This window comes from Poecilia mexicana, unplaced genomic scaffold (genome assembly GCF_051168715.1).
Source record: "Poecilia mexicana isolate PSO_F unplaced genomic scaffold, ASM5116871v1 scaffold_7, whole genome shotgun sequence".
Classification (NCBI taxonomy): domain Eukaryota; kingdom Metazoa; phylum Chordata; class Actinopteri; order Cyprinodontiformes; family Poeciliidae; genus Poecilia; species Poecilia mexicana.
The window spans coordinates 25,859,037-25,872,885 of NW_028263376.1; the positions used below are offsets into that span (position 1 = coordinate 25,859,037).

Genomic DNA, 13,849 nt, shown 5'->3' on the forward strand with positions numbered 1-13,849 from the left:
ATTCATTTCTAGAGCCTAAACCTTACCTTTACCCTTTTCCTAACCCTAACCATCACATACCTAACCCTAACCCTAACCAAAACTCAATTCATACCTTAGCCCTAACTCTGACCCCTGACCCAAAAACAGGGTTTCCCCTTGTGGGGACCAGGCTCCGGTCCCTACAAGGAGCAATTGGTCCCCACAACGTAGTATATGTCAGGAAAATCGTCCCCACAAGGTATTACAAACAAACACACACACACATGCTTTATGTAAGTGCTTGAGATTTATTTATATTCTTTTCTCTAAACACCATGGAAAAACGTCCATTAAGTTCCATCAAGTACACAGCGTCTTGACCAGTTGAAATTTTACAATGTTCCTCCTCCATACTTACCCTTTCTCCCACATTTCTCCCTCCGTTGCTGGGGTTACAGTCGGCCCTGACATGGCTCCTGGCCAGTCAAGCTTTGTCAAGCCTCTGTCCTCTTTCATTTGGTGCTTCTACTCCTATCGACCTCCCATGGTCCCCCATCATGTGCAGCTGCACGCCAGCCATCATGTGTTACTAGTTATGCTAATTTGAATGTTTTAATAAATTTACTCACACATGCAAGTGCTCTATCTCCACAAGCCTACTCTTCCACTTGCAAATATTCTTTGGCAGTGCTTATGTGCACTTGCTGTTTATGGACATGTGGTAAAGAACAGGATGTGGGCCTGGAGAGAAAGATGCAAAAGCTGAGTAGCAAGAAAGCAGCGGCTGAAGGAGTTTCAGACTGTGCCTGAAACACAGTTTGTGTTTCTTCATTCAAACAAAGAAACTGTATTTCTTCATTACCAGAAACTCCAATCAAACATTTTTATTATAATTTTATTAAATTATGTTTCCTGATATCAGTAGCAGTATTACTAAAATATGGAAAAGAGAAAAAGGTTAATTACTGTATTTGTGGTAAAATTCCAATGAATTGAAATTGTTTACTGGTGGAAACTTAAACTGAGTGTACAATTTCTATAGAAGACCTCTTTGTCATCCTTTCCCGAGAAGTCTTTCAAGAGTATGCTACTGTGCATCCATAAAAAGATGATCCAAACCAGTCTGGTTCCTCAAGTGTCAACAGATGTTCACAAGCTCAGCCAGCAAAGCATTTTCTTCTGCAAATGGCCCGACTTTGTCTGCTTCTCGACTCTGTTTCACTGTCTCTCAGTCTGCTACACTCCACTTTGGATGCATTCAAGTGCTGTGAAAGGTAGCCTCATTTTGTAGGTTAATAAGGAAGCTAGAGTGGACCTATAATTAACATGGAGGGAGGAAACCACATAAGAAGGCCCTTTGGCTGTCCCAGAGTTTTGTCCCTGTAGACTGACTGGCCCTTTTTTTGTGCAAGACAGCTTCAATGTGGCCTCAATAAGAAAACAGGGTCTAAACTGAATGTGCCACAGCTACATGCATCCATTAAAATCACTCCTACTGTGAAGGAGGAATAAAAGTTGTACTGATCTTTAAAAGACACAAAGTTTCAAATTGTAAAAAGTTGAAGCAGGAATAAGATATTGTTCTTTTCTGCACATTTACAGTGAAAGTAAAGACAGGGAAAAAAACATCCATAAATAATACCCATTTGCTATTACATTTCATTTCAGATGGTAATTAAGTTCTACAGTAAATGGTTATTCAATGTCATTGTCATGAAAACCCAGGTGTAACAGATAGTAAAGCTTTAAAATATGTACTAAGCTAATGTTTTAAAGAAAGAATAAGTCATATAAATATAGCTAAAACTATAGAACAAAAAAATGAGAACAATGTAATAACCAGTTTTGTCCTTATGATCCAAAATAAGGTTGTTGCACAGCAGACCTGTTAAGCTGGCACAGGGGAGTCACCATAAAGCTGAAATGACGTGTGTGTGCGTGTGTGCATGTGTGTGTGTGCGTGTGCGTGCGTGCGTGCGTGCGTGCGTGCGTGTGTGTGTGTGTGTGGGGGTGTGTGTGTGTGTGTGTGTGTGTGTGTGTGTGTGTGTGTGTGTGTGTATAAGAGAGAGCCAGCACATCAAAACAAACAGCTCAGGACATAAACTCTGCCATCAGTCTTGGGATTCCAAGCCTGGCAAATGTGTCCTCATATGGCACACTCTCTGTGTTAAAAGACTGATGTGTTCTTCCACAAAAACAACTGAAGATCCATGGATATAACTCAAAGATAACAGCGTGTGGAGAAAGTATCTCATTGATAAAAGAGCCTTCATGAAAAACGCTGAGATTATGGTTCTCACAAGCAATATGCAGTAGGTGTGTGTTTAGAGGCTCAGTCTGAAAGCTTCTCATTGACTCCTTGAAACACCCTTATTGTTCTGACTACAAATATCTGCCTTCTACAACTATGACGCTTGTCCTCACAAGACATTTGCCTTGTCCAAGTGGAGGAGTGCCAATGTTAAAAGTATCAGCTTTGGTACAGGTGCCTCTTATGTTGGTTTGCACTTTTCACTGGGAAGTTGAGAGGTTTGACCTTTGATGGCTCCTTCTGAGGATTCTTACAAACTTCCTTTCTTCTCAGCAAGAGTTCAAGTTTGATGACTGGAACCTGGACATTATTAGATGTTCCAACAGGACAACAATGATGAACATTGTTTTTATGTGAAGCAATATAACATAAAAACATAAAAACAAACATGTGCTCATAAACTTTATTTTTCTAAAAATCCCTCAGTTTTTCCCCCTTGCTTGAAAATTAGACCATCAAAAATAATGTCATTATTAAAAGCACAAATTTCAATGACATTCCTGCCCAGGAACTTTGTATCAAAGCTTTTGATCTGTATAGAATCTTGAAAAAGAAAAAATGGAAATGCATACCCTACACCACCTTTGCACAATTATGTTTTTTTTTTTTTATGATATGACATCTTTTCCTCTATATATTTATTTTGTAACACATAAATCAATGTTCCTACACATATGGATGAACAGCAGTTTGAACATTTATACTGTAAATTATAAGTATGGCTGAATATGTGTGACTGGGTGTTGGCACAGATTGCCTACACCGATGAGAGACTTTATAGATTAGTTCAGGCATTTATTATTCACTATAATTTAATCTTGAGGAAGCAGCTGTTGTTAGGCCACAAGCACAATCATCTCTCACAGTTGGTTATATTTTTTTCCCCTTTCCTCCCTTTTGTGCTTTGTTCCTTCCATTTCTTGCCAAAGTGCATTCCTGTGTGCTAGCATGTAATGAACCTAAGAAAGTGAAGGTAAAAAAATAAAAAAATAAAAATGCTGGACACATCTGCAAGGTCAGCTCCATCTGTAAAAGACAGAAGAGCCAACACAACAACTGGCGAAGTACTTAATGATGCTTCATCCGTTTGGTGTTTTCTGTACTGAACAGATTCAGCTCAGTTAGCTGTCAGCCGTCATGCTTTTATTTAGTTTTCCCTCAGCGTACATGACACAGAAACAAATGCATACATGTTGGACACTGTATGCATTGTCAAACATGCATGCAGTGCATGTTGATGCCTCTTAATCAGCCAGAGGTATCAACAAATGATTGAGAGAGAATCAATCATGTGTGGGTGTTCAGTTGTTTTGGAGGAATGGAAAAGTCTGTGCCATTTCCTGAAATGTTCCTGCGTCATGCAGATAGTAAAGCTGATATCTTTTAACATGACCGAACAGACTGCATGTGGCTTCATGTGTCCACAAAAAATAAAGACTGTTAAACAATTTTGGTTGGGCTTTTTTTTTTTTTTTTTTTTTTTTTTTCTGAAACAACGCAGCTAGTGGATGAAAAACAAATTGTTAAATTGGGAATCAAACAGCAAACCACTGTCCCTAACAGTAATGTTTATACAAAACCTCCCAAAACAAATCACAATCAATATTGTCTGAATTAAATAAAGCAAATTAAAACCTGGCAAACTAAATATGCACATAAAAAACAAACCACAGTGATTAGTCAAACAGTCTGAATTCATTTCAGTTCAATTCACTTATAAAGCACCAATTCACAACAAATGTTGTCACGAGGCACTTTAAAAAAAACATATTCAATTCAATCACGCATGCATTATAATAGATCCTATTATCAAAGAGTAACACAACCTCAGTTAATTAAATTAGTTTTATTCAAAGTAGTTTTTAAAAAGTTTCTGTCTTAGAAAGCCCAACAGATTGTGTCAAGTCATTGACTTGTAGCATTCAGTCATCTTGGATAAGCTCACTGTGACAGCAGAAAATCATTTGGGTTTTATTGTTGACTTGACAGTAATCACTCATGCCGAGCATGCATGTAACAGCAGCAGAGAGGAAAAGCAGGAAGAAACCGCCAGGAGAACCTTGCTCAACACAAATGGGTGGTGGTCATCTGCCAAGACTGACTGGGGGTTTGAGAAGACAGAGGAGAAAAAAAGAAAAGGGAAAAAAAACAGATTAACTGGTTTAGGATTATTATTTATGTTCATGAAAGGGAAATAGAAGAAGAGTGATATGCCAGATCAGGTGTAGCTCCTGTAGAGACAAAAATAAGTGAGAGAAAACAAAGTTCTCAGCTGAAATAATGGCAAGTAGTGCAAACTGAAGAGTGATGCAAGAAGGAAATGAGAAAAAGTTATCAGTTTGTCTCTATAGCACAATAACTACAGAGAGTTTTCTAAATAAACAAATCTTTTAATTTTACCAACATTTTGCTTCTGAGTGGAAGGGATGCTGATGTTTGGGAGAGGCCCAGCCACTTGTTGATTATATCTAGGAACCAGGGTCATTTCTTGAACCTCTTGGTTCAATTTTAAACTCTTAAATCTTAATCAGCCAGAGGTACCAACAATTTTGAGCTAACCTGCAGTGTGGTGAATCAGTTTACACCCATGCCACTTATCTTACACTGTTAGCAGAGTAAGAAGTTAAAATATAGTTAAAAGTTGGTTTTATGTATTGTCTGTAAAACGTAACAATGCCGTTTCATTTTTATAGATCACATTTAAGGCCACAAAGTGATATACACATTTGACACCTTGCAAATACTTGTGTATGCCGTTTTGCTGGTTTTGAATTTAAGAAGTAACCTAAGATGATGGAAATTGAGAACAGACTCTCTCTCTTTTTTTTTACTTCAAGAATAAATGGGCTCTGATATATTTATAAGTAGCCTAATTGAAACTGTCCTGTCTGTGAGGAATGACCTTGTTTAAAATGAGAGTGTAAGCTCGTGTGTGTGCGTGTGTGTGTGTGCGTGTGTGTGCGTGTGTGTGTGTGTGTGTGTGTGTGTGTGTGTGTGTGTGTGTGTGAGCACAATGTGTGGATGGGGGCAGAGGGAGGCTGTGGCACGCCCAAGCTGAAGTACTGAATGACGTCCGTCTGTTGTGTCTTCTGTATCGGTGCGTCCTGCTATTGGCGGACTATTGGAAAAATAAAGCAATCAACGGCGCGCCGTAGGCGGGTGGATCGCCTGTTGATAAATCCAGATCTCTCTCCCGTGGGCGGGAACGGCAACAGTAGAAGAGCGTAAGTGAGGCGCATGAGGAGCGAGAGAGGGAAAGAGACGTGGAAGAACCGAGGCTGTGGCGGCGGCTGTGGTTGACCGGGGTCCGCGGAGGGGGCGAGGCGTCCGCCCCTGCACGCGACTTCAGCCGCGCATGGACGACCACCTCAGTCTCCTGCAATCACCCCCGCCGAGCGCAACCAAAGCCAGAGGCGACAACCTGGTGAACCACGGCTACACCGAGACAGAGGCCGACGTGATGACGGTCGTGGCGTGTGACAACATGCTGGAGGAGTCGGCGGCTTTGCCGGGCCACCACTCTCTGGACCGCTATGAGCCGGACCACGAGTGCTGCGAGCGGGTGGTCATCAACATCTCAGGGTTGCGTTTCGAGACGCAGCTGAAGACGCTGTCACAGTTCCCAGAGACGCTGCTGGGGGACCCCAAGAAGAGAATGAGATACTTCGACCCCCTCAGGAACGAATACTTTTTTGATCGGAACCGACCCAGCTTCGATGCCATCCTTTATTACTACCAGTCAGGCGGGCGCATCAGGAGACCTGTTAACGTGCCCATTGACATTTTTTCTGAGGAGATCCGCTTCTACGAGCTGGGCGAGGAGGCTATGGAGAAGTTCAGAGAGGACGAGGGCTTTATTAAGGAGGAGGAGCGGCCGCTGCCTGATAATGAGTTTCAAAGGCAGGTGTGGCTGCTCTTTGAGTATCCGGAGAGCTCGGGTCCCGCCCGGGGAATCGCGATAGTGTCTGTCTTGGTCATTCTCATCTCCATTGTCATCTTCTGCTTAGAGACGCTGCCGGAGTTCAGGGACGAGAACAGGGACCCGATCACCATTGCGCCTCTGATAAATGGCACGCTGCCCTATTTCATTAGCCCCTTCTCAGACCCCTTCTTCGTGGTGGAGACGTTATGCATCATCTGGTTTTCATTCGAGCTGCTGGTGCGCTTCTTTGCGTGCCCGAGTAAAGCCACGTTCTCCAAAAACATTATGAACATCATTGACATCGTTGCCATCATCCCCTACTTCATCACCCTGGGCACGGAGCTGGCAGAGAGGCAGGGGAACGGACAGCAGGCCATGTCCCTGGCCATCCTGCGCGTAATCAGGCTCGTTCGGGTGTTTCGCATCTTCAAGCTTTCGCGGCACTCCAAGGGCCTCCAGATTTTAGGGCAGACTCTGAAAGCCAGCATGCGCGAACTGGGGCTGCTCATCTTCTTCTTGTTTATCGGGGTCATCCTCTTCTCCAGCGCTGTCTACTTCGCCGAGGCAGACGACCCGGAATCGGGGTTCAACAGCATCCCGGACGCGTTCTGGTGGGCGGTCGTCACCATGACCACCGTGGGTTACGGGGACATGCACCCCGTGACGATCGGGGGCAAGATCGTGGGGTCCCTGTGCGCGATCGCGGGTGTGTTGACCATAGCGTTGCCCGTGCCCGTCATCGTGTCCAACTTTAACTACTTCTACCACAGAGAGACTGACGGCGAGGAGCAGGCGCAGTATCTGCACGTGGGGAGCTGTCAACCCCTGGCGGACACGGAGGAGCTGAGGAAGACTCGGTCTTCCTCCTCACTCAGTAAAAGCGAGTACATGGTGATAGAGGAGCACGGGATCAACAGTGCGTTCAAGCAGCAGCCGAACTTCCCGACCACCACGACCACCGCTCAGAACAACTCTCAGAACTGTGTCAACATAAACAAAAAGATCTTCACCGACGTGTAGCCAGTTTTACAGTAAATGACCCCTGGGCACAGGATGACGTGATGAGTCAAAACATATATGCAGCAGCGCTTGGAAGCAACGGCAGATAAAGTGAGCGCAAAGGGGGGAGGGGGGGATATAAAATGGGCACGATCCGTCTGTTTTAAAGAGATGCTTTGTGCGCCATTCAGACCATTTGGATAAAAAAAAATATCTATATATATATTTAAGTAATTCTTGCTTTCAAAAAGAGAATGAGCTCCACCTTGAAATCTACTGTTGTTCTCTGAATGAGCGGTAACAAACCTGCTGTGCGCCGTGCAGTGGCCAGCATGTTAAGCACATTACAACAGGTAGAGATAAAAGCTTTATGACTGTGAAAGACAAGTACGAGTAGATGCTTCTGACAAAGGACGCTCACACGGTGTTATCATGCATCAAGAGTCGTGATTCGACAGTAATAGCCTATATGTTCAATATTCGGAGTCATGTGTAGCCTCTGTGTGTGGTCAAGCATAAATCATCTCAGAATGACGTAATCCAGCATAATATACCATAATATACTATGTCATATAAACCGTTTTGTGGTATACCTTTATTGTGCGTTAAAGTCTAGTCTAAATACTACTGTCTTAAAAAAGAAAAAAAAATCCATAGATATAAATTGTCTTGGTAGGCTATTTAATACGTAAGCAGCTCCACGTAAACCACCGGTGTCAAGACGGCCGTCAGGGTCTCATTATAGATACTAGACACACGTGAGGAGGGAGACAAAATAGGGCGCGTTCTCCGATCAAAGATGGGGCGCGTTTCTCCTGTGGTAGCCTCAAATAGAGCCCGCTGTGATGCAGTCTCCATGGTGACGCGTGTTTCCTCGGTAACCCTTCCCCCCCACCCCCCACTCCCCAAGTCACCGTTGCCATAGCATCACTGTTTCCACAGTAACCTCCCAGATGGTTTCAAAGCTATATTGGAGATTCTAGTGTGAGTGGCTTGTCTTTTCGGTGTCTTAATCAATCAGACCAAAACACATTCAGATTCAACGACTGTTAAAGACCGCCGGTACAAAAATAAATAAATAGAAAAATTCAGTGAAGACCTCAGCCACTCTGAACTGGCCAACAATCTCGAGTCACAACTCAAGACGGTGTTGTGGTGGGAGACTGAAAGGAAGAGGCAGCGTGTGAAGAATTATGAATGGACTGGGAATACGTTGCACGTCTGTCCCGAGTGCACTACTGCGGGTGGCCATCGGAGGATGCTGTTTCTCCACTGACAAAAATGGTAAGCTCTCTCTGTGATCCCTTTGTTTATACTGAAAAAGTCTTACAGTATTTCGATATCTGTGTGTCTGGTAGTCAGACACAGGTTTGAGATAAAAAAAAACAAAACAAACAAAAAAAAACAAGCAGGTCAACATCGATGATTGTGCACACGGCTCCCTCACACATGGAAGAGTAGGTTGTTGTAGTGTTTAGATTTGTTTCATGGCTTTTATCAGTAAATCTCTTTTTTGTGGAAAACATATTTCCATCCATCCATTCATCCATCCATAAATCCACCCATTCTCTTTACCTGCTTTTCCTTGCAGGTTTCTCAGGTGTCTGGTGTCTATCTCCAACAGTCATTTGACAAGAGGCAGAAAGGTTGCCAGTCCATCACAGTTTATTTTACTTTTTTTATAAGTATATACTTCTAATAATCTGCCTTCTGATCAGTTACAGGTGAACATATTTCACATGTTTAGCCTTCCAGCCAGTGTGCTTCTCTGTGTACATTGTGCAAAGGGCAAAATGTTCTTCCTTTGTGTCCAGGTTGCCTTTCACCTTCATTTGACTTTGGATATAAAATCAGTAGGACCAGCGACAGCATGCCAAATCAGCGCGTCTAAACTGTGCCCCCTGGTGGCCACTTTGTGCTTCTAACAGGCCAGGTGGCTCACACCTGCTTTCAGGACCTCTGTGTTCTCCAGAGGTTCACCAACATTGGGATAAAACACAAAAAGTGCAAAAACAACAACAACAAAAAAAAACAGTTCATTCTTCATCTGTGTTTTGGATTATCTTATTCTGTGATGGCTTATCCTCTGGAGGCTATATAAAATGCTTTCGTGCACAAATATCTATGCATTCGACTTAATTACCCTTTGAAGTAAAACATTAAGTTGAGTTGATGTATTTCAGCTCATTTTAAACATGCCATAAAGCTACACATTTGTCTTTAGGCATAAGTTATGGTCATACCACATTATATGCTTATATGTTCAATAGAGTTTGATGTAAAAGTTAAATGAAAAATAGAGCAATCTGTGGCATTTTAAATATAATGAGGGTGAGCATATCACACTTTGAAGATTGAACTAAGTGGCGCTATGTAAATATTTAGGACTTTATGATTTTATGAGAGGTTCCCGTTGATTTACAACCCACACTTCTACTTTTTTTTCCTAATTTTCTAATTCTTACTGTATTTATCTGTCACTTGAGTTTACCTTTGACTTACCTCTCTTTTTCATTGCTGCAGTTCACATTATGTATTTATGCTATTAAATACTTTTACTTTGTTTCTTGAAAAAAAAAAAAAAAACAGTGCCTCAGCTGAACAGCTACCAGTAAAAATGCAGCTATTAATGGAAACAGACTATGGGAATTCAGATTATTTGTCCTTAGATACCTACATCAGTATCCCATTACTAAAAACGCCCGTTAAGACAAAAAGAGAAATAATTTTATGAGACATGCTCTTCTTTTTAGCTCACGTGATTAACTGATACGACATTTGTTATTAATTGTGTTATTACTGTGTTTGCATGTTTTTCTTTTGTTTCATCAAAACAGGTCTATTATCATTGATGTGTTGTATAAATAATTGATGATTCCTTTGTTAATGAGACCATCAGAGTAACATACTCTTCAGTTCTGACACCTTTTCTTTCTGTCTCTTCTCAAACCCTCAGGTGAAATAATTTGTTTCTGCTCAGACGGCCTGGCTCCCCTGGTGATCTCATTTCAGTTGCCTCCCTTGAAGGTAAAACAAACAAACAACAAACAAAAGAATATTATAATTCGTTATGTGTTTTAAATTACCCTGACCCCACAAAGTCTGACATATAAAATAATTCTCAGAAAACTCTTTTGTTAAATCACATATAGCAAATATTGAAATTATTTCAGTGTTACATTGATACATTGCACATTGGCTTAAACATCAAGGAATAATCAAAAACATTTAGTGCAATACAGAAGTCTAAGTAAAGATATGACTGTATTTTGTACATTTTTCATTATAGTGCAAATAAATCCTCTTACAACAACTGACAGAGTGACTCATAAAATGTAATTTTAAATGTAACTTAGTCCAACTGATAAACACTTTCTTTTAAAAATAAAGAATTTGTGGATATTTAAGTTAATCTTGGCATTTTTTTTTTGTCTACTAAATGTTCACTTGACTACATATTTAGTTGATTTGCATGTTATTTTCTAACTATATAAAAAATGATTGCTGCACTCCATAAAATCATTACTTTATACACTGGGATCAGGATTGCAATTGGCACTTGCTTCCTGTAGTACTCAGATCATCCACCAGAGGGAATAAGAGAAGAACTGCCTTTTACAACAGGTCTCAGAAGAAAGGGAGAACTTTGTTTAAGAGGTCTCAGAAATGTCAAAAACAATACATCTGGGATTAAAGAGTAAAGGTAAAATTTAAAACAGCATAGTTTAGGTCAGAGATTGCATCACTCAATGGGACGAAGCAGAGGTAATACGATTATCTGAATCACGTGTGTTGGAGTAGAGACTCGTCTAACACACAGCCCCTGGGATCAGGATTGTACACCGTTGGTTAAGGTCATCCACTAACCTGGAGTGAATCTATTTTTCTCCTCAGGATGCAGAGACTTTGTTCTGGTTCTGTTGGACTGGATAGGCCCAGTGGATCTGATCTACTTCCCCTGCCTTCTTAATTTCGACGGGTGCCCTCCAATTGGTGACTAGTAATTCTCCCACTTTTCAATCCAACATGCATAATCAACAGGCACATAAAGCTGTTCTCAGAACATTTTGTAGCACACAGTTTGGACTTGATACTCTATGAATGGAACCTTTGCAGGTTCAAAGGTCACTTAGATGTAAAAAAAAAAAAAAAAAAAAAAAAATAGAAAAAAAAAATCATCTGGACATTTTCTAAATGGCATACAGTAGTTAAGCACAGCAATCTGCCAGCATTTTTGCAAAGCACCTTTCACTTTACGGGGACTTTGATTATTGTTTTTTGTTTTGTTTTTTTTTTGTTATTTTTTTACTTTGTTTTTTATTTATTTTTCCCAAAAGGTGATAATAATCATGGACAATAAAAAATGAGAAATATTTGAAAGCAAGTTTAAAAAAGAAGCGACAAAAAGAAAAAGAAAAAACTGAGTCCATCTGTGATTTGACTGATATGAAACTGTGATACCAATCAAAGACTGTTAGCCATATGCCTTTGTTATATGTGTGTGCTCTGTATTGCTAAATATGTGAAACAGACACATTCTCATGTGTGCTGGTTGCTGCTATTCTTTTGATGTATTCATGAAGAGCAACACAAATGCGTCTAGGCACATGTCGATACAGACACTTTAGACATGCACACACAAACACACACTTGTTTACATGTCTCGGCTCTATCCCAGAGTGCACTTTTTTTTTTTTTTTTATTATTATTGTTGTTTTTTCCATTTGGGATAGAGCAGAATATTGACAGTTGAAGGCTGTGTGTGCCTGGATTTATTCTGCGTTGTTGTGCACTGTCTTCAACATGACCCATATAAAGAGATTATGAGGTGTGCTGTCTTTCTTTCACAGGAGCTGCAGCCTGTTTACTCTTATTTACAGATACTAGAACTGACTCGAGCCTGTGAAAAATATTTGAGGCTTTATTCTTGTTTTGTGAACATACACTGGGCATATATGCACAATATACTATCGAGTTCCTCATCTTAAATGAATGAATAAATATTCTTTATTAATCCCAGATACAATTCAAGCTTAGCAGCTAGGCTTTTTCTAATGTAGTCCCGAATAAAATACAAAAATATGTCTTTCAGCGTAATTAAAAGTAGATCAGTGGGTCAAGTGACTAAATGTTTGAAGGCGTTTTCAATAATGTTAAGAAAAATACTTGGTTGAATTTTAGAATTGATTGGATATTTTTGTGTGAAAAAAACCCCAAAACATTAAAGCTACTAGCCAGACCTTTTTTTTCTGTCAAAATTAGTCAAATTCATTTTAAATACAGTTTGTCCTCTATAAAACAAGATTTGATGGTCAGATTTTCAGTTTGTTTTGTAATTTTCAATGTTAATCACTACATGATCAGGTTAAAATCTATCCTACCTGAGACAATCTTCTACATGCACACACCTCTGATGACATCACATAAGGTATCTGATCAGTTCAGTTGTATGATGTTTCTGTTTTGTTTTTAAATACTTCTTTAAATGTGTCGAAGGTCAGTCGTTCACCGGTGTCTGCGAATACAGCTGTTGAGCTTGACCATGTTTCTCCTTGTGTTGTCATCAACCATGCACAGAATGTGTAATTGCGTTTTCCCCTCTTGCTTTTAAGTAGTGCATTTTGTAAAGTCCTGTGATTGAAATCTCTTTTTCAGTGCTTTCTTATATTTGTAGTCATTGAAGATCTCTTTGTTAAAATAATTCACTACTAAATGGGATCCTTAACACACAGGGAACCTCACTATTTACCTCACGTTACCAAGCAGAGTTTCACACTTTTTTGTTGTGCGCTGTAGTCTCTGGATCACAGGGAAACACGTCAACACAACAGATGTCAAAACAGTTGAAAGCTCCCTGTTAGATCATAACCGGTCCAGTCTCTGTTTAGAGAACACAAAGTCAGCAAACATCAATGAAATGAAAAGAAAGGCATACAGAAAATAAAAGATGCACCGCACTGTGGCAGACATAAAAGAAACAAAAACAAAACTAAAGCAGAACAAGCTACAGGGATTTATGTTTGGCTTGGAAAAGACGTGGTGATTCCCTGCTGTGTTGGCAGCGTGTTTGGACCGTAAAGATAACAGAAGTGAGCCGGAGCAGAGTGGAAAACTTCAAATCCTGTCTGTGCCAAAGGGGTAAATATTAACATTCTCACAAAGGTTTACAGCAGTTGCACTGTCATGCTGTATAACAGCAGGTATGAGTTAGTGCTTCACTGAATAACCTGCCACTTTACTAGTGATTCCTTTCCAATATGCTTTTTCATAAGGCAAATTGGAAAAGTGTTAGCTCACATGTTTCTCTCTTGGTTTCCCTAACCTTGTCTGTATGCTTCTGTTACTTTGCCTTTTGCATGTTCATTCAATGTCTGCAGCTCCATCTGATGTTACTACAATACATCTGATGTCACAGAAGCTCACAACCACCCTTGGTTCTGCAGCAGAATATCTCCATAGAAACAAACGAGGACAGCTGGTAAGATGAAGAGACTGGGAGATTCAGCCCTGCAGGTAGACAGAAGATATAGCTACTTCCAATGTCTGCATTTTTAATAGTGGCCAGATCATTTACTGTATGTCTGCACAACTTCTGAGAAGGGAGGGAGCTGTGAAACTTTGTCATGCATTTGTTATAATATTTACAATCATCTGTT

At 40.5% G+C, this 13,849-nt stretch overlaps 1 protein-coding gene across 1 annotated transcript; it reads left to right on the plus strand.

The window, feature by feature from the left end:
- The first annotated feature begins 5,264 nt into the window (after nt 1-5,264).
- Nucleotides 5,265-12,015, plus strand: LOC106925558 (potassium voltage-gated channel subfamily A member 3). The gene is made up of 3 exons (XM_014999997.2): nt 5,265-8,477; nt 10,150-10,220; nt 11,088-12,015. The coding sequence occupies exon 1, from the start codon at nt 5,628-5,630 to the stop codon at nt 7,212-7,214; it is 1,587 nt and encodes a 528-aa protein (XP_014855483.2). The 5' UTR covers nt 5,265-5,627; the 3' UTR covers nt 7,215-8,477; nt 10,150-10,220; nt 11,088-12,015.
- The last annotated feature ends 1,834 nt before the right edge of the window (nt 12,016-13,849 follow it).